Source organism: Lissotriton helveticus, chromosome 11 (genome assembly GCF_964261635.1).
Source record: "Lissotriton helveticus chromosome 11, aLisHel1.1, whole genome shotgun sequence".
Lineage (NCBI taxonomy): Eukaryota > Metazoa > Chordata > Amphibia > Caudata > Salamandridae > Lissotriton > Lissotriton helveticus.
The window spans coordinates 1,112,743,976-1,112,762,697 of record NC_136072.1 but is presented as its reverse complement, the minus strand read 5'-3'; the positions used below and the strand labels follow the sequence as shown (position 1 = coordinate 1,112,762,697).

At 45.0% G+C, this 18,722-nt stretch overlaps 1 protein-coding gene across 1 annotated transcript in view; it reads right to left on the bottom strand.

Moving 5' to 3' along the window:
* LOC144792666 (derlin-2-like) overlaps positions 1 to 18,722 on the bottom strand; it is an 86,746-nt gene that overhangs the window by 26,011 nt on the left and 42,013 nt on the right. The window contains exons 5-6 of the mRNA XM_078667814.1: positions 9,754 to 9,949; positions 6,318 to 6,408 (exon numbers count right to left, since the gene is read on the bottom strand). Of these exons, the coding sequence (XP_078523940.1) occupies positions 6,318 to 6,408; positions 9,754 to 9,949 (287 nt within the window). The remainder of the gene's footprint in view (positions 1 to 6,317; positions 6,409 to 9,753; positions 9,950 to 18,722) is intronic.

Genomic DNA, 18,722 nt, shown 5'->3' with positions numbered 1-18,722 from the left:
AAACCCAGGGTTGGGCGAGTCGTCCAGACCACTGGCGTCACCCAAGTCACCTACCCAGTCCACATCATACTGGCAGGCACGGGATAACGGGTCCTCAGACCCCTCCCAACCCTCTCCATACTCGTCCTCATCGCCGTAGTCTGGGTCGACGATATAGACCTCGGGGTCAATGGGCCCCATCGGCGCCGGATCCGGCGTCGGCCGACGCCGGTCCGACTCCGCGTCAGGAGAGGGAATGGGGGTGGCGCCGCGCGGCGCCGGCACCGGGGACCCGACGCCGGCCGGAACCGACGGCGGAGTCACGGCGCCGCGCGGAGGCGGTACCACGGGTTGGCCCAAAGGAACCGACGCCGGAGAGGCCGGTAGACCAGCCGGCGACGAACCTGAGGGGCCCAGCGGCGCCGGGGCCGGAGCCACCGGCGGCGTCGGGGCAGGAACACCCGAACCGCTCGGGCCCCCAGACGGGACCGACGGGCCCGCAGGCGCCGTAGGCCCCGCCGGAGGAGACATCGCCCTCATAGCCATGAGGAACTCCTCAATCTCCTCGCGCGACGCGCCTTCCCCAGGGACCGACGGGTATGGGGTAGACGGCGTCGGCGACCCACGCGGGGCCGCGGGGGTGGGGCCACCCGAGCCCCCGGCCGCATCACGCGGGCGTCGGGGGGAGTCGGGGGTGCGATGGCGACGCCCCGACTTCTTTTTATGCTTACCTGACGAACCGGAGGAATGGTGGCGACTCCCGGAGCGCTCATGGCGGCTCCGCGATCGTTCCCTCGACCGCTCCCTCGACCTCCGACCGGACCGGGACCGCTCTCGACGCGGGGCCGACACTCGGAGCTCGAGAAGCTTGCGGGACCGCTCCCGCCTAGCTTTACCAGTCAAGGCCCGACAGTCGACGCAGGACTCCACGTCGTGGTCCGCGCCCAGACACCGGAGGCAGAGTCGATGGTGGTCGGTGACCGACATCATGCGGTCGCACTCGTCGCAACTCTTAAACCCAGGCATCCTACCGGCACCGTAGAAAGATTTAAAGTTAACAAAAACTTGGTCAAAGACCGGAGTACTGCTCTTCGGATCTGCGCTAACTGGCGCGGAAAAAAGAAGAACTGACGTCAGCGCGCGGAGGCGGCGTCTATATACTCCAGCGACGTCATCACGGCGCACGACGCCGACGACGCGGAGCCGCAGGGGACGCCTGCAGACGACGCCTACCGACGCGCAGGGGTACTGCTACGCAAAAGTTTCCGGATCCAGACTGACGCCTGGGGATATTCTAAGGTAAGGAATCTAATACTAACCTGTTTCTTTCAGATATCGCTGAATTTTCAGCGATATTCATGCATTTCGGCCGATTTTTATCGCTTAGGAGATAAACCTAGATAATATCAAGGCTCCTAAGCGATAAAAATATGCGAGGCTCGACGATATTATTTTGGCCGCTAACCAAGCTTAATTATCGCTATAGCTTGGTAATATGGCCCATTGTTTTTAGAAACTATCTCAAGAGTGTACGGGAAAGTGTACAACTGTAACCTGCTTTCCCAGTCTTGAATAAGATGGTCTCACTGACAACTCTGGTCTAACATTATTCTGCAGAAACTGTAGGAAACATGCTTTCTCTCTGACTGGAGATGGCAATATACCTGGATGGATTCACCATCTGACGCTGTTGCCCAGAAGAGTTTGTGCTAATCCCCAAACTTGTAACTCTTGGGTGGACATTCTCTGCCCGTGTAGAACAGAGAGTGGTCTTCCCACTCCTAGATGCCTTGGGTTGTAGTGTTGTGTGGCCTTCTAAATATGTTATGATTGTCAATTCAACTGATGGAAATCTTTGACCCTAGTGCGATTCCTCTCTCACCATATATAGGCCGATATGATGTTTCAGGTGTTCCAGATTTAGGAGGTGCCTGATAGTTAACCCTTTTAACCGTGATTGACTGACATAACGAATAACGTCTGCTAACATGAGGAAATTATCTGGGATTAGGGAAAATATCTCACTAGAGAAACTGAGCTTCTTTCCTTCGGGCACCATGATTAATGACGGCAAGAGAGATTGGGAAATGACCTAATAAAGGTGTATCTTGACTCAAACCATTAGCATTTGAATATCCTGCAGATTTAAGAACATCCTGGATACATCAAAACCCATAGATCCACTGTTTGAAAGATGAATTCAAACATTTATTTTAAAGGGCATTCCACTACATTTGGGTGTTTGGAACGACTTCCATGAGAGTCTGCTTTAGTTGGCTGCAGCTAAGACTAATCTGGGTTGGCAACAGTCCCAGAGAGGTCACCATATCCAGTGCTGCCAATCATTTTTAAGAACCTCTTGACTTAAAGAAGCCAAGAATGGGAAGTTTTTATTGGGAGCCATCTTAGGTGGAGAGGTGTGGTGCAGCAGCCGGGGCAGCTAACTTCGGAGCACAGGGTTCACGGCAGCTCAGCTCAGCACCAGGTGAGTCTGGGCAATAGCTCACTTAATTTCCACAACGGCCCCCAGCGCCTTGAGACCCGTAAGGGTGAGTAGTTCGCCCTTTACAAATACGTATTTACATTTAGATGAACACTTTGGGATTTTACTCGGCCTAAACAAAACCCCAGTCAACCAATAATAGCCTGGCCTTGCCCTGATGCACAGGTTCAGACTTGTGTATTTCTTTAGGTGTTATACACAGGAAAGCTATAATCATAGTAAAATTATGCAAAATATAAACCATAAAGATACCTCCGTCCTTCAGAGCATCAGTTAACTGTGCCTCTTATCTGCTTTTGCATTAGTAATCCAAACTGAGTAAATATCTGTTCTTTTGTAAAATGACATCTAGTCTAGAAGCAAATACCATTTCGGGCTTGAAAGCCTTCCAGGCAACTGCTGACAAGATGCTTATTGTTCTAGTACTAACATGCCCATGTAGGATTGCATCACTATGTTCAATGATATCGTACGTAAGATACTTAACACAATTTTGAAATGTCTCCCATGATTTAAAGAGTTTTAGGTTTATCTATACATTTAAAGTTAGGGCTGGTTAATATGCTTAATCATACTGGGGGGATCAATTAAAATTAAGTCTAAAATTGTAAATTACCAATTAAGCATTAACATTTTAAATTGTAATTCCGTAGCCACGTACACTCTGCAAACCAGCACTTTCAACAAAAAATGGCGCACACAATTACTCTAGTGTTTCATCATGCAGAGTTACTTTTTTGGCAGACACATCTTGAAATATCTGTTTTTTGGTATAACTGTAAGATTAATATTCCAATGTATTTGTTCAGTTCCGTATTAATATATTATTTAATGTGTTTAATGGGATTTTACTGAATACACATTTTGTGATTGACTACATCTCTGTTTTGTATTTCTTTTGATGGCCAAGGTTAAGCCCTTCAAGAAATATTTGCCTCTAGCAGGAGAAAATTATGTTTTTCCACACTTGATGTGCTTGGGCATGGACCATTACAAGCAGCAGTGTTCACTTTGGTGTTGTGTAGCTCACAAACAAGCGGTCAGTTTCAGTTTTCGAGTTCCCAATTTTGCATAAAGGGTCTTGGCCATGGTTCGGGTTTGGCTTTTTAGCAGGAGGCCACACAACGTAAGTGCTGGGTAATGTTATAGTGCAACTACATATCAAACGACTTCTGTTTTGAAAGGATCTCACTTGCTGCCCAGTGAACAGGACTTTGCTTATACTTTCACATCAGTTCATTCTGGTGCAGAATTCTTTCAGTAGCAGAGCCAGTGCCCACCTAGGAACTGGAGCCCGGGGCCTCTCCTCCAGTGAGAGAGGGACTGTCCACCTGAGAGATCCTTACATCAATGACCTCTCGGCACCAGAATTGGACATGCATGGCCACAAATCCCTATTCTTAAGAAAAAGCAAGCACATCAAGATATTTTCACTTTGGTTCAAAGCAGGTTGTCCTGCACACCACGGATATTTTGTTTCAAGACATGAGGGCTGCTGGGCCTTGGCTTCACTCATTAATGCTAATGGTGTAGCTCGAGAAGGCAAACTCTAGGTAGAAGTCTGTATTCGCTCTGTTTAAAAACAACACTCCTCGAGACCGTTTTAATGTAGACCAAGGAGGATTTTCCATTTACCAAACCTGGGGCCTCATTTATGAAAAGTGACGCATCGCTGCGTGAAAACAGCGATGCGTCACTTTTCACTGCGCACTCCTTGCGACACCAATGATGCGTCATATTTAATGTATGATGCATCATGTCACAAGGAGTTACAGATACGTCAGTATTTCTGACGGATCTGTAAGCGCAAAAGTGACGCATTGCTGGAGTGTGTCACAAAAGTGACGCAACTTCAGCAATGCGCCCTTTCACATGGGGCAAGCCCCATGTGAAAGGGCCTGCGTCAGTCTTACGCCTGCTGTGAGGCAGGCGCAAGATTTTGACGCAGTGAAATGTCATAGATTTCACTGCGTCACTTCTACGACCCTTCCTTGCGTCAATACGCCCCCCTTGCATACATTATACCTGGCGCAGTTATAATGTGGCGCAGGGGTTTACAAAGTGACGCATCTACCTAGATGCGTCACTTTGTAAATATGGTGCAACAAGGCACATTATTTACGCTGCTGGTGCGTCACAAAAAGTGACGCACCGGCGGCGTAAAAGTGACGCACGGCCTCATAAATGAGGCCCCCGATCACTTTTGAGGGAGAAATGTGTTCTATGTCGACTATTAGCCAATACTTTCAACTAACCTGCATTAAAACACCACAGATGCTTATTGAACAATTTTGTAGATTTGCGTTAAGGATATCACTTCAATTGTAAAACACCTATTTACCCCTACACCCACCATAGTCATTAGTGACAATGCAGGGAGTAAGGGGTAAGAACTTGGAGAATGAACATGACTTAGGAGGCACTCCATAAACATCAATTTAAGACTTCTGGACACAGCTCTTTATTTTATTAATTTACAAAATGCACACTCACTCCATCATGGCGCAGAAGACGGAATCCCATGACCAAGAGCAGGTGTAAGGGGCAGTCCTCCAGGGCCTTCCTGGAGAGAGGCTGCCTTTCTCTTGCCAAATCAAAAAGCAGCAGAGTATTCTAAAGTTGGACCCCAAGTGATAGAAAGCCCAGCCTAAGTTCTGTGCTGTCTTGATTTCAGACATCTGAAGGAGCACCTGGGTAGTAGTTACTCGTGTGCGCTGGGGAGAATATTTGGTAAAGCGATCCTTTAGGATTGAGTTGCGGTGGTCATGGAAAGCTTCCTGCATGATACATGCTGCTTTTACTGAATTATTTGCTTCACTGGGAACCCCTGGAGCCTTCTCCTTGCATCACCTACATGGGCTGACGTTCTTAGCTTGGCTACCACCCTAAACACAAGGTTTGTATGAGTTGCAAGACAACTGCACCAGTTAGGACTAATGCAGTGACTACTTTCGTATGCACAGGTTTATGTATAAAATATAGTGTATTTGGTAAAGAATGCAAGATGTAGAAAAAACTTCAGAGGGCATTTATGTGATGATTAAGGGTGAGTGTCATCCATCATGACATCGCTTTGAGCCCTGGAGTGGAAGATTTCACCCGGCACATAAGGCTTTATGGATTGCAAACTATCTGTGGGAAACCAAACAGTATATTTTATAATTTATTTTTATATTCTCTATTACTGAACAGCTTGGCATGACCTCCCCATTCACCATCATTCCCTCTACCCATTATCTCTCCAGCTCTCTAACTCCCTGTCAGAGCTCTAAAGCCAGCTACCCACAATGCTCTATTGCTCCATCCAGTGAAGTAACACTGCTTTGGAGAGTAATACTCTCTACAAATAACTAGCATAACATTATATATAAACTTATGCACAGACCCGCTTCACACAAATCAGACTGGGTTAGAACAAATGATTGCGGAATACTGATATAAGGCCATCGTTGGCTAACAAAGCTGTGTTAAAAGAGACAATGCCCTTACACTATACCGATATACTGAGAATTACTTGGGACTCCTTGAAATGGAACTGTGGACCTTTGTCAGTTGAAGTCTGGTGAAAATCAACAATAAATGCACGCTAGTTCTAAGCATGGACTTTCTGTCCTAGTCTCTCTCTGGTTATTCTGGCGTCAATCCTGCCACATTCATCGCCATTTTGAAACTGTTGTGGGGATATTTTTTCATTTCATGTCAGAGATATTAAGTTTGTATTTTTAGAGCATTTCCACAGTATTAAGCAGGTGCCCAAATAAAAAAGTTTATTCCACTGGGCGTAGAAAAAAGCCGAATGATGGATGGTAAGAGACTGGACATTGCTTCAACTTACAGTAGTCCTGGCGTCACAAGCAACTTCTTCCCTCCCGGCTGGTTGGGGAACACGTCTTCCAAGAAGTAATAAATATGGCCAACTGCAATGCCTGAAGGGAGAAGATCAAAACAAAAGATATAACTACACAATGCACAGTTTGGCATACCACATAATAGAGGAAAGACTACATGTGAAAGATAGGGCAATGTACTGTTGATCTACCTAAGTAACATAAGCTGTGCATGGAAACTGAGGGATACACATAAAAATGATCATCTAATAACTGTGCAGACACTCTCTTGTGTTCACCTAGGGTTGAAACAGCAGCCTCTGGTTGCTGAACTTCGGATATAGGTGTGGGTAACTTATGTTGCGTCATTGTGCCAAAAGACAGGCTAGACACAGTGAGCCTTTTTTTTTTTTTTTTTTTTTTAAAGAAAATCATAATTTAGGGATTATCAATGCACTCGCTGACGTAGGGTCTTTTCGCGTTTTCTGGAGTTCTTATAAGGACATTGTGTTATTCATCCACATAAGCTGTACCATTCTTACTAACTACAAACTTTCTCGTAATGCCAACATTAGATTTTTAAAATGTTTTTTATATAGGCACCTAGGCAGCATGATTCCATTCTGCCCCTACAAAGAGATGCTGATTATCTGTGGGTTTTGTGACCGTTGTGCTACTGCTGGATGGTTGAGTAACCAGAAGTGTGGTTTCTAATTTGTCACTCCCACTGAACATAATTTTTTGTAACTATTGAAAAGATCTCTCAAATTTCGTTCAGGTAGCAATATAAACAGAAAAAAATTATAACAGTTGCTGTACCCAGTGTCCTCTGGTATGTAGTCGTCCAGTGGACATTCAGTATTTATACTTTTATTTTCAAACCCCTTCTCTGAGTTTAGATATATATTTTGGAGGTATGCACTATATTTTTTGATTCATCTTTTTGCCCCCTTTATTTGCCGTTTGCATTGTTTTCCTTCTTTTTTTCTAGGTGCAGTGCAAATATGGGTGGTTGCTTGTCCCTTTAGCCCTGATGAATTTGCCTTAAGGTTTAGTGGCAATGAAACATCATGGCTTTTCATAATTACTGGTCAGAACATGCAATTCTGTTTTTAACCATGCCCCGGTGTTTGATGGAATACTGACCGAGGGTCATGTGTTTTGTTGGTGGTAACTTCTCAGTGTTGCCCCTGAAATAAGGAGCTCCACCGATGATGAGAGGAGATAGCGTACTCAATGGCTCGTGGTGGTAGCTTACGTGAGGCGACTCCTCATTTGTCTAGCTGCAACTAAGCACCTAGTTCAATACTGTTTTCAAATTGTAATGTAAACACCCCAATCTTTTGAACCAGATGATTACACTAGCTCTTCCCCATACAGTGACATATTGTTAACAGGGCCTTAATTTATTTGTGAAGAGTTTCTTAGGGGTGCAGGAAATTGTTTTTTGTTGTTATTGTGTCTATTTGAGTGGAGGGCTCCCCCTTTTCCTTAAATCTCCCTGTGCTTGAGATCAAATTACACAAGCCAGGAACAATTGTTTCCATTCATTTTCTTTGAAAATCATGGGTCGGTTAACATAGATTGTGTTCATCTTTGCAACAGGATTCACCACCACCTACAGTACACAATCAGTCAAGGTTTCAGGATACAGTCTCCTCATGGATAATATTGAGGAGCTTCGTTTGGTTAAAAAAAAGTCCTTATAAGGTCGTAAAAGCATATTTCGGAAAACTCTTTCCACAATGGTAAAAGCAGGGATCAGAGTTCAAGTCTTTTCAGAGGGTAAACAATCCCCCACCCCTTCAATTACACCCCATCTCGGATCTCTGTAGTTCATGCATTGAACTAATGGTGACCATCTGGAATTAAACACTATGGGCCATATGTAGGTAATTTAATTTTAAAGATTCCTAAATACCGAATTCTACGGATTCGGTATTTAGGAATCGGTAAATTGAATGTAGGTAAAAATTTGGTAAATGTTACAGATTCCGTAATATTTGTTATTACCAATTCGGTATTTACCGATTCGGTAATTCCCATTCATTCCTATGTGCCTGAAGGCCCATAGGAATGAATGGGAAGCCATTCACTATTACCAATTCGGTAAATACCGAATCGGTAATAGGGGGCGCATATTCAAGGGTGGCAGGGTCACATTGACACCCTGTTGCACCCCTGAATCGTGCATGAGTGCACATGTGGCGCACATACACGCCCTAAGTGCATGTATGTCTACCACATGGCACCTTCAAAAAAGCAAAATATTGCTTTTTCAAAGGTATTCGGTATTTATCACCAACTTGTAGTTGGTGGTAAATAAAGAATCCTGAATGGAAAAATGCACTCACTTGAGTGCCTCCTACATAGGATTTAAGGATTCAGAGATTTACCGATTCGGTATTTTAAGGATTCGGTAATTTACCGAATCGTTAAATTACCGAATTGGTAAATTACTGAATCCTTAAATCCAGCCACCTACATTTGAAAAAGCTAAATACCGGTCGGTAACGGGAATTTACAGATTTTCTGCAGTTATTGACCGGTATTAAGCTACGTACATATGGCCCTAAATGTACAGCTCACATCAAACGCACATAGAAACCTAGTGGAGAGTGGGAACAGTAATCAGTGTTGGAGAAAGAAATTGGTGAGTCCAGGAAGTGTAATTGATGGAAACCATCCTTTACCATGCAGTCTTTTCCATGTATGCCTTTCCCATGCAGATGCCTTTACCAGGCATGGTAAGTCTAGATAAGGTGAGAGAGTTAGAGAGAGAGAGAGAGAGAGAGAGAGAGAGAGAGAGAATAATATATATGCAAAAGGAGGTAATTTTAGGGTTCAGGGGGTGTGTAGTGATAAGAAGAGGTAAGGACAATTTTAGAGATTAGGTGAGCAGTGGTAAAGGGAGGTCCGTTTTAGGTTTAAGGGTACCAGTAAAGGGAGTTGAAGATAATTTTATTTTTCCGGGTGGGTAGTGGTAAAGGGAGGTAAGGGTAATGTTAGGGTTTAGGGGTGGGCTGTGGTAAAGCGAGGGAAGGGTAATAATAGGGTTTAGGGGTTGGCAGTGGTAAAGGGAGGTAAGGTTAATTTGAGGGTTTAGGGTGAGCACTGGTAAAGGGAGGCGTGGGTAATATTAGGGTTTAGGGGTTGGCTGTGGTAAAGCAAGGTAGGCTGAGAGCACAAGGCTGTCCTGTTTGGAGAAGTAGGAGACAACATCATTACAGTGAGACAACTGATCATTTACCATCAGCTATATGAAAGTTCACAAAAAGTTAGGTTAGTAAAAAGGGAAGGAGGCAAGCATTTAGTAGAAGACGGGTTTGCTGAGATGGCCGGAGAAGGATAAAAAACAGCGCAGCAGCAATGGGCGAAGTACATCTTATTGGGTGATGCTGATTTGTTAGGAACATCCTGTGAAACTCTCACCAGTGACCTTACCTATCAAGTCTATCAAGATGGAGTTGCCAAGCAGCAAGGAGAATCCCATCAGCACCCAGGGCAGGAAGGGAGCCTGGAAATTAAGCAGGCCGAAGAAGTTCATCCGAATGTAGGGATTCCTGCGGCTCCACACATACACCAGCATAATCGTGAAGGCCTGTCCTAAGAAGAAGAGGCTGGCAAAGAGACCAAACAGCTGCGAGCTACAGAGTCAAGGAGCAGAGCCTGCCCAGAAAGCATATTTCAAGACATAGATGTATAACACCATCACCTTAGCAGTAAATTCATATGAAGGCAAAATACGATTTCCCAACAGTAAGCTCTTACATAAACAAACACCCATTGCCAAAGTTCATTTTCCCAGTTTTGGATATCCGGCTCATAGCGGATGACACAACGCATATCCTGCCAACTGAAAGTCTACATTAATCTATTTGGTTTAATGTTTTTGCAATTTTACATAGCACAAACTTAGCGGAAGGGCATTAGATTGCTCCACATGAGGACCAGATTACATTACACATTTTTTTGTTTATTATTTTGGTAGTGAGCGGGCTAAGTGTTTTGCCCAAAATCATAGGATATGGCGCCAAGTTTGTGACCTGAGTCTGGTTCCCCAGTTCTAAAGTCAGCAGCTCTGGCCGTTAGGCCACATTTCCAGCTCAGCCTCTGATCAAGGGATGCCTTACACAATAATTAACCATTGGTGTTTTCAAAGTGCGCCATCGCTTTCCTTGAATGATATAATCTCCACGGAAGAAGAGCAAGCACAATACACGTTTCATGTCGAAGCGGCTTAATGGCAGTTTCCAGGTGGCATGGCTGACGAATGCCCTCAATTTTATAAAGATATTTACCCATTCCCCAGACCCACCTATGTGGGGAGGAGTGGGGAAAGTGGTTGTTGGTCCATAATATAAGAAACACACTAAGAGCTGCAAACTTGGAGAGTAGTTCTGTGCCACACTACTAACAGCGTTCTTTCTGATGAATTTGTTTTTGTTTACCACAGAATTACAGATCTTACATTTTAGTTTTCCTAAATCCCACCAGGGTTAAAGAACGTTAATCACCATTATTCCTCTCATCATGATTTAGCTCCTATATATACACTTATGGAGCCTAAACCCGAGCATCAGAACTGTGATATGATGGACTTAAGAGATGCTCAGATGTGGCTCCTTAGACCAACAAAGATATGAACAAGGATGCTGAGCTGAGTGACCAAAACATCTAGTGCAAAACACTGTCAAACGCTGTGACCACAGATTTAGTTGAGCTATAAGAATAAATGCAAATACAAATGCTGCAGTTTCTTGTGTCATTTATCAAACTACACTAGAGACAGCAAACAAGTTGTCAAGTTACGGAAATTACTTCTTTATTGTAGGATAGTGCCCCTTTATGACATGGTTACCCACACTTTTTGCCTGGTATTTGATGTGATTTCGACTGGAAGTGCGCTGGGCCTCTGCTAGCCAGGTCCCCAGTGCCAGATCTCTTTCCCAAAACTATACAATCGTTTTCCCCAGTTGGCAATACCTTTAGCACTCTCTGTTAGTCCCTAATAATAATAATAATATAGCCATTTCTAGAGCGCCTGGTTACACTAAAACAGTGTGTCCCCGTGCTATAAATTGCTGTAAGACCCTAGAAGGCAGAAGACCGGAGGGAGGGGGAAAATTAAGCTAGAAACACTAGTTGTAGTTGGCAGGGAAAAGATGGGTTTTAAGTTTTGAACGGAATCTTGTTTCTGAGGGCTCCATACGAAGATCTATGGGCAGTTCGTTCCAGTGTTTACTTGCCAAAAACCTAAAGGAACGGCCTCCCATCCTGGCCTTGCGAATGCGAGGGAGTTTAAACAGCATTGCTCCGGCCGATCTCAGGTTCCGGATGGGGCGATGGACGGTAAGGAGCTTTTGCAGGTATCTTGGGCCCTTTCCTTGGGCAATGCGGTGGACAAGGCAAATCGTTTTGAACTTAATACGCTCCCTGATGGGGAGTCAGTGAAGTCTTGACAGAGCCAACTTCCCAGATGCTCTGCGGGGCAGCTTGAGAACCAGGCGTGCAGCAGCGTTTTGTACAGACTGCAGTTGGTGTAAGCCTTTCGTACTTAAACTTAAGAGCAGGGCATAACCGTAGTCAAGATGAGGTGTGACTAATGCGTGGATGAGGCTTCTCCTAGCGTTGATGGGAAGAAGGTCGAGGATTTTGCGAAGAGTTTTGAGTATGCTGTAGCATCTACCCGTGACTTTGCTGACCTGGTGTTTAAAAGAGAGATCAGCATCAAGCATAACTCCGAGGTTCCTGACTGATTCCGATGGAGAAGGAATTGCGCCCAGTTCAGTTGGCCACCACTCAGGTGACCAGTCACAAAAGGATTTACCGATGACTAAAAGCTCCGTCTTGTCGCCATTAAGGCGTAGGCAGTTGTTATTCATCCAACCTGCTACTGACAGAAGGCAGTTGGAGAAATTGGTGGCAGCTTCCTGATTGTGCGTGAGTTTAATCATGAGTTGGGTATCGTCAGCATATGTGACAATATCCACTCCGAAAGATTGCACAATGTGGGCCAGGGGTTCCATATAGAGATTGAACAAGGTGGGGCTCAAACTGGAGCACTGTGGAACCCCATGTCTCAGCTTCCTGGGGGAGGATTTGAATGGAGGACAATGCATTTGAAAACTCCTGTTTTCAAGAAAAGATTTAATCCATTCAAAGGCAGATCCTACCACTCTCATATCCGAGAGGCGAGACAGCAGCGTTGTGTGCAGCACGGTGTCAAAAGCTGCACTAAGATCTAAAAGTACCAACGCTGCTGTCTGCCCCTCATCCGCCATTTGCCTCAGACATTCTGTAGAGAAGAGAAGGGCTGACTCAGTAGAGTAACAGGCTCTGAACCCTGACTGTGTGGAGTGAAGGAGAGACTCATCTTCAAGATGTTTCTCTAGTTAGTTGAACCCCTGGTACTTAGGGCCTGAGGTACTGAAGTGGGTCCCTAAGGCCTGCAACACAAATTGTGCCGCCCTATCGGACCCCTCCCCACACATGCAAGGCTGCCATTGTGGGCTGCGTGTTTTGGTGCAGACAAAAGGGAAACCACACACACATCCCTTGCCATGTCCCCTAACACTACATGTAATATTTGTAAGTCACCCCTACAGCAGGCCTGAATGCCCTAAAGCAGCGTGCCTAATATTACATGTGAGGGCATACCTGCATGAGCAGATATGCCCCTGTGCCGGTCAGTTCCATTACTACCAGTGCAAGTGACCAAAGAAGAATTTTAAGACGTGCTGGACACTGGTGAAAATGAGTTCCGCAGCTACATGATGGCTTCACTGAAGATAAGGATGTTTGGCATCAAACATCTCATATTAATAAAACCACACGTATTGGATTTATTAATACATGCAGCCAGAGGGCACCTTAGAGGTGCCTCCTGAAAACCTACCAGACCCTGGGGTGTTGGCTAACTGGTTTCTGCCAGCCTGCCACCAGAGACGAGTGTCTGACCCCAAGGGTGAGAGCCTTTGGTCCCACAAGGTCAGAAACAAAGCCTCCTCGGGAAAGTGAGTTTAAACCCCCCTCCCACAGAATGACCCACTGATTAGCATTCCAAGCCAGGGAAGCTTCAAAGAAGCTAATGGCTTTAAAATGCGAGTCTGGCTTCGCCCATAGGAGAGGAAGCCAACCTCATTGGTCCAGAGCCCGTGGGCACCTGGACAGGCGGGAAACTTATCAAGTCAAGTAGGCATGCCGCCCCCAGGCTAGTACCACCCCTAAGGTGACCTAATATTAATATTAGGTGGACACAACTTTTCAGAAGTCGCCATCTTTTTGATGAAAAACTTAGAAATTGTGGGACAGGGAGTGGTCATATAAGGGCATGACCCCAAGGGTCAGTAGCCCATTGGCTACTACTCTACACTCACCTAACCCCCCAAATTCAGTATTGAGCAGAGCCCCAGGCACCAGAAAATCTGATCCTGCTGACCTGAAAAAGAAGACGCACATGAAGAGTCGCAACTGCAAGAACAGAAAACCCAGCAACTGACTTGGCGCCAACCCTGCCGGCCTGTCTGCTGACTTCAAAAATCGTGCCAAAAGACCACTAGTACTGCAGCTGCTGAGTCTCCAAAGCTCTGGAGATCTGCCTGCCCTTCATCCAGGAACCAAGGCCTCCTGAGAAGTAGCAGACCTGCTTCTCTACTGGCAACCAAAGACTCCTGAAGAGGAGTTGTGTCTGCAAAAACCTGACGCCTGAAGACACATTGCATTCGTTGCTCAAGCCCGAATATAAGTGGGTCAACTGTGTTATCATAGTCCTCCTGCCTACGGAGACCGAGTCCACTGGGGTTTCATCCCTCAGTGAACTCTCTGACAATAATGCAGACTCTGCACGCAGGCCCAAAACCCAATTCCTAAGGACACCTCTGCACCCATCGCCTCTGGGTCGTGGAGAAGAGGGCCAAAGGTGTACCTACGTCCCTGAACATAGGGAGGCCTGAGCCCCCTTGTTGGTTCAGCCCCACTGGCCCCCCAGTTAAACACTGCAGCCTCTTTACGCAAAGACCGATCTCCATTGAGTAACATTGTGCACCGGACACTCTTTTGCACCTCTGCATCCAGCTGTCCTAGTGCCGCTGGTGGTGTTCTGATGGTGCTGCCTTGGACCTTGCCCACCATTCACCTTAGCCCCTGGACAGTGGTCCCATAAGTCGCTGTACAGTACCTGAATGACACACTTACTTTTCCACCCATAGGATAACATTGCAGTTTCTAAAAATTGCACTGTCAACTTTTTGAATTTAAAAGTATTTCTCTTGAAAAACGTACTAACCTGAACAAATTAATTTTGGTGCCTAAACATATATAAAGATACTGGCTATTTTTTATAAATTAGTGTGCATCTCCTTATTGAGTCGTGTGTATTACTTATTTACTATTGTATGCATTTGCTGATGTTTCTCTGATAAGCCTAAGGCTGCTCGACCACACTACCCTCTAGAAGAGCACCATTTGACTGCTAGAGAAAGCCCCTGTCTACTTACAGGAGAACCCCTGGAGTCTCTGCATGTTATAACTCCACTTTAAATTAATCTATTGAACACCTCTTGCCCTGTGAAGATTTGGTCTAAAGCGATTTGGAGAGTCTCCTGCTGGACCCCCAGTTGGCAGGTGTATACAAATGGGCTGAACCTTAGAAATAAGAAATCTATGAAACACTGACCATCTATAGGTCAGTTAAAGGAGTTAATGTCAGTCAAGGATAACAATATAATAAATCAAGGTAGAGTGCAAATCAAATTAGTGCAGGTTAACCATTATTGTTATTAATGATCAATGCCTAAAATGCAAACATGTAATGCACTTTCTTACCTTGTCTAATTTCCACGGATAAAACGGATATGGTCACCCTGACTCAGAATGCACTGACCCATAAGAGATCAGAACTGGATAGCAAGCAGCATTCTACCAGACACTAAGAAACTCCACTGAAGATGTTTTTAAAAACACAAAAAAACTACATATCCCAAGAACTACTGTCTGCCCCAAATGCAGGCTCACTTATGAGAAGTGTGTTAAGCCCCCACCCTAATAACCAGTGTATCCTAAAGGGGCTTGCCATGGTGGAGGGGCTTCCAGTGCTCACCCATGACAGGTGGCATGGGGATGCAGGGGGACCTTGTCTTCAATGTTCTTCCACAGGCACTGAAAACTCACTGGGGCAAGGAAACAAAGTACTTTTAGTATGGTGTGGATGGGTTCCGCTACCATCCTTTTTAAGGGAATGGACCAGCAAACCACACATTTTCAAAGGTGGAGTTGTGGTCTTGGTTGGGGAGGGAAGTCACTGAGACAGAGAACGGAATTGAGGAATACCCCAATAGATCTTTTAAAACATGACACTTTACAATACACTTGAAAAGTCCATTTAGCAAACTCTAGTTTTAACTCAAGATATACCTCACTGATAAGGCCTATGAAGATCAAAACCAGACTGGTGTTGATTGTGTTTCTGTCTTAAGGGGAGTTGGCCTGGCAATTCGGGCAGGACTGGTCCCATCGGAGCAGGCCCAACACTGATCGGCATATGGCAGGTCTCTTTTTAGAGTGGCATGGTGGGTGAAACATTATGGACAGGAATGTGGTCCCAGCAAACGCCAGTGAGTGAGACATTCAAGCAGTTCATTCTTCACTTTGTTGTTTGGTTTCAAGAACGTCCTAAGTGAGTTAGGGTCCTATGCTCACTATACTACAGGACTCAAGCCGCCGTACCCCACTGCTGAGCCTAATTGGGCCAGAACTGGTTTGGGGCTACATGTATTCCCGTCAGAAGGGGACCTGCTCGGACACTTCAGGATGGACTGTTTCTATTGGAGCAGGCCAAGACTGATTTGTAGAGGGAAGGTCTCTGTGTAGAGCAGCACAGGGGTAAAAGAGCATGGACTGGCATGAAGCCCCATCCGATCGCCAGGGGCCGAGATTAATTGAGAATTCCATCCATCATCTGTATGTTATAGCAGATAACCCCATGTGACAAAGGTATGCCAAAATGTGCACTTAGCTATACCTTACTGATAAGGCCTATACTTCACTGACAAGGCAATTCGAGCTGGCAATATGCAACAAGCAGATCCATGTATAGCGTGGTCCAATGAGTGAAAACAAGGGACGCAATGCAGCTCTGAGCGATCGCCAGAGTCTGAGATTTCCAGCCATCAATTTCTTATAACTAGTTTTAAAGCACATTTCCATAACCCTAAATACAGCCCTTCGCAAGAGAAACTTCCAAAACAATCAAGTTCTTCACGTCCGCTACAGTTAGAAGGGGAATCATTCCTCAGAGTCAACAAATACATATAGCGCTTGCTAGAATTCTATGTGTAGGCTGTACAGGGGAATATGTCTGTGCTACAGAAGAAATTGTGCCCATCTGATAAAACGGTTCTTTGCCAGTGTTTGTTAGAAGGTTATGGCTCACAAATGTGCCTGCATCTCTGCTGTGGCTACCGACTGGGGATGGCTCACTTGAAAGTAGAGAGCTATGGAGGTGCTGGGGAGAGCATGAGGGTGAAATGTGACTCAATCGATGCCCCAATAGAATTCCCATTTTATACTCTGCAGGTCAAACTATGAGGCGCTATTAACAGTTACTATAAACATATGGAACTGTCTTTTTTTCTAGATTTTTGGTACAGTAGTAACCTCAAGACTAATCTGAAGCTATGTGACATTTTAACAATCTTCGGGGCAGATTTATGAAGGCCTTGCGCCGCCGGTGCGTCATTTTTAACATGGGAAAAAGTGACGCACCGGCGGCGCAAGGCCTTCATAAATCTGCCCCTTCATGTTTAGGTGTCCAGGTCCGCAGCCTCAAACATTGACAAAAAAGCCATAAACTGCCCCAAGGGGAAGGTATTAAAAATATAGCAGACCATTATAATGTGACAACGTTAGCAATAAAAAAGGCTTGAGCAGAGGTCTTCAAACTTTTGTAGTTTGAGACCCCCAGCTGCATATATTTTTAGATGTTGGGGCCCCCACCACATGACAGAAATTTCTGGAATTTGGTACACTACATAATCGACCGCCACACGCATATCCCGGGCCATACCCAGCAAATAATGTTCAACACAATAAGAGTGTTTAGTAAACTGCAGGTTTGTGAGTGGGTGTGGTGAAATGACAGAGGCTTATTACACAGCTCAAAATGCCATTTCCCAAGATAAAATGTGCACAAATTGTTTTTACTAGGATGCTCTGTTTTACACATGACATAGGTTGATGATAACACCACCAACATAAATGTGACAGGTGTGCTTGTTTCTCCCCACAGACACGGACAATCTGTGGATGGATTTTTGCTACTGCCATCCTCAGGTTGTGTTTCACATCCAGTCTTGAACGGTACTTAGTCTTTAATACCGCAAGTTCTGAGAACCCAATCACACATAAATAGGACGAGCTAAAAGGCAAGAGAGTTTTGTTAGCAGTATCTCTCAAAGCTTGAATATTCGGCAGACATTTTCAGACAAAACATGGACTGTAAGGGAGACAGTGTTGTCAGATTTTTCGAGCACTCCCTAGCTCAGAGCTGGTACACGAGAAACAAATCTTCTCTAGAAATCATTAACAAATGTTTTAGGCAGCATTATAATGGGATAATTGCCCACCAACCAGTCATGGATCGGAGGACAAAGTTGAAAGTCCACAGAGAGGGCGCAAAATGAACACTTAATTGAGAATTCATTAGTGGTAGGATAAGTTGCTTGCCTGAAGCAGTGGGGGTTTAGGACGCATAGGGCCAATGTTTAAAAAAAAAATAGAACTAATAATAAATTAATGATGTTGTTTATTTTACTTCAGAGCAATGTTGTCTGACAGACTTTGTGGTGGCGGGGACATGTTAAGGATTTTGGGTGCCCTGGGCCAAAACTATTTTGGGGGCCCCTGTTCAGTACAGCTTTGAGTTTAAATGATTTACTTCCAGCTCTGCCATACCCTCTTTAGCCAGGCTACTAACGGTGCACAGGCACAAGTCGAAATTCTAAAAGTGGTTACATCTAATATTCAGAGATAGTAATGTGTTTTCACTGTTGTAACAAAGCAACAGCCCACTAATTTTACAGCGAATAATATCAGTGATATCCTCCAATTTCTCATATGTGAGGACCCGCTTGGATCTAAAATAAAGTTTTTTATGGTTGTTGCGTGAAACAAACACATGTCTCTTCAAACAGTAATAGACTCCCTCACATCAATCACATTAAACAGAAATGATACAAAACAGTATTTACAAGAATCTGTTTAGGAATTATTCCAGGCAAAAACAGAGCTGTCTCTATCAAGCCCCCCCCCTGGAAGGCTGGATTGCAGTGCATGTAAATGTGTCCTTTTGTAATTTAGGTCAAAAACCTTGATGGGGCATGACATGCCCATACTTGTGTACAGGGGTGTAACTA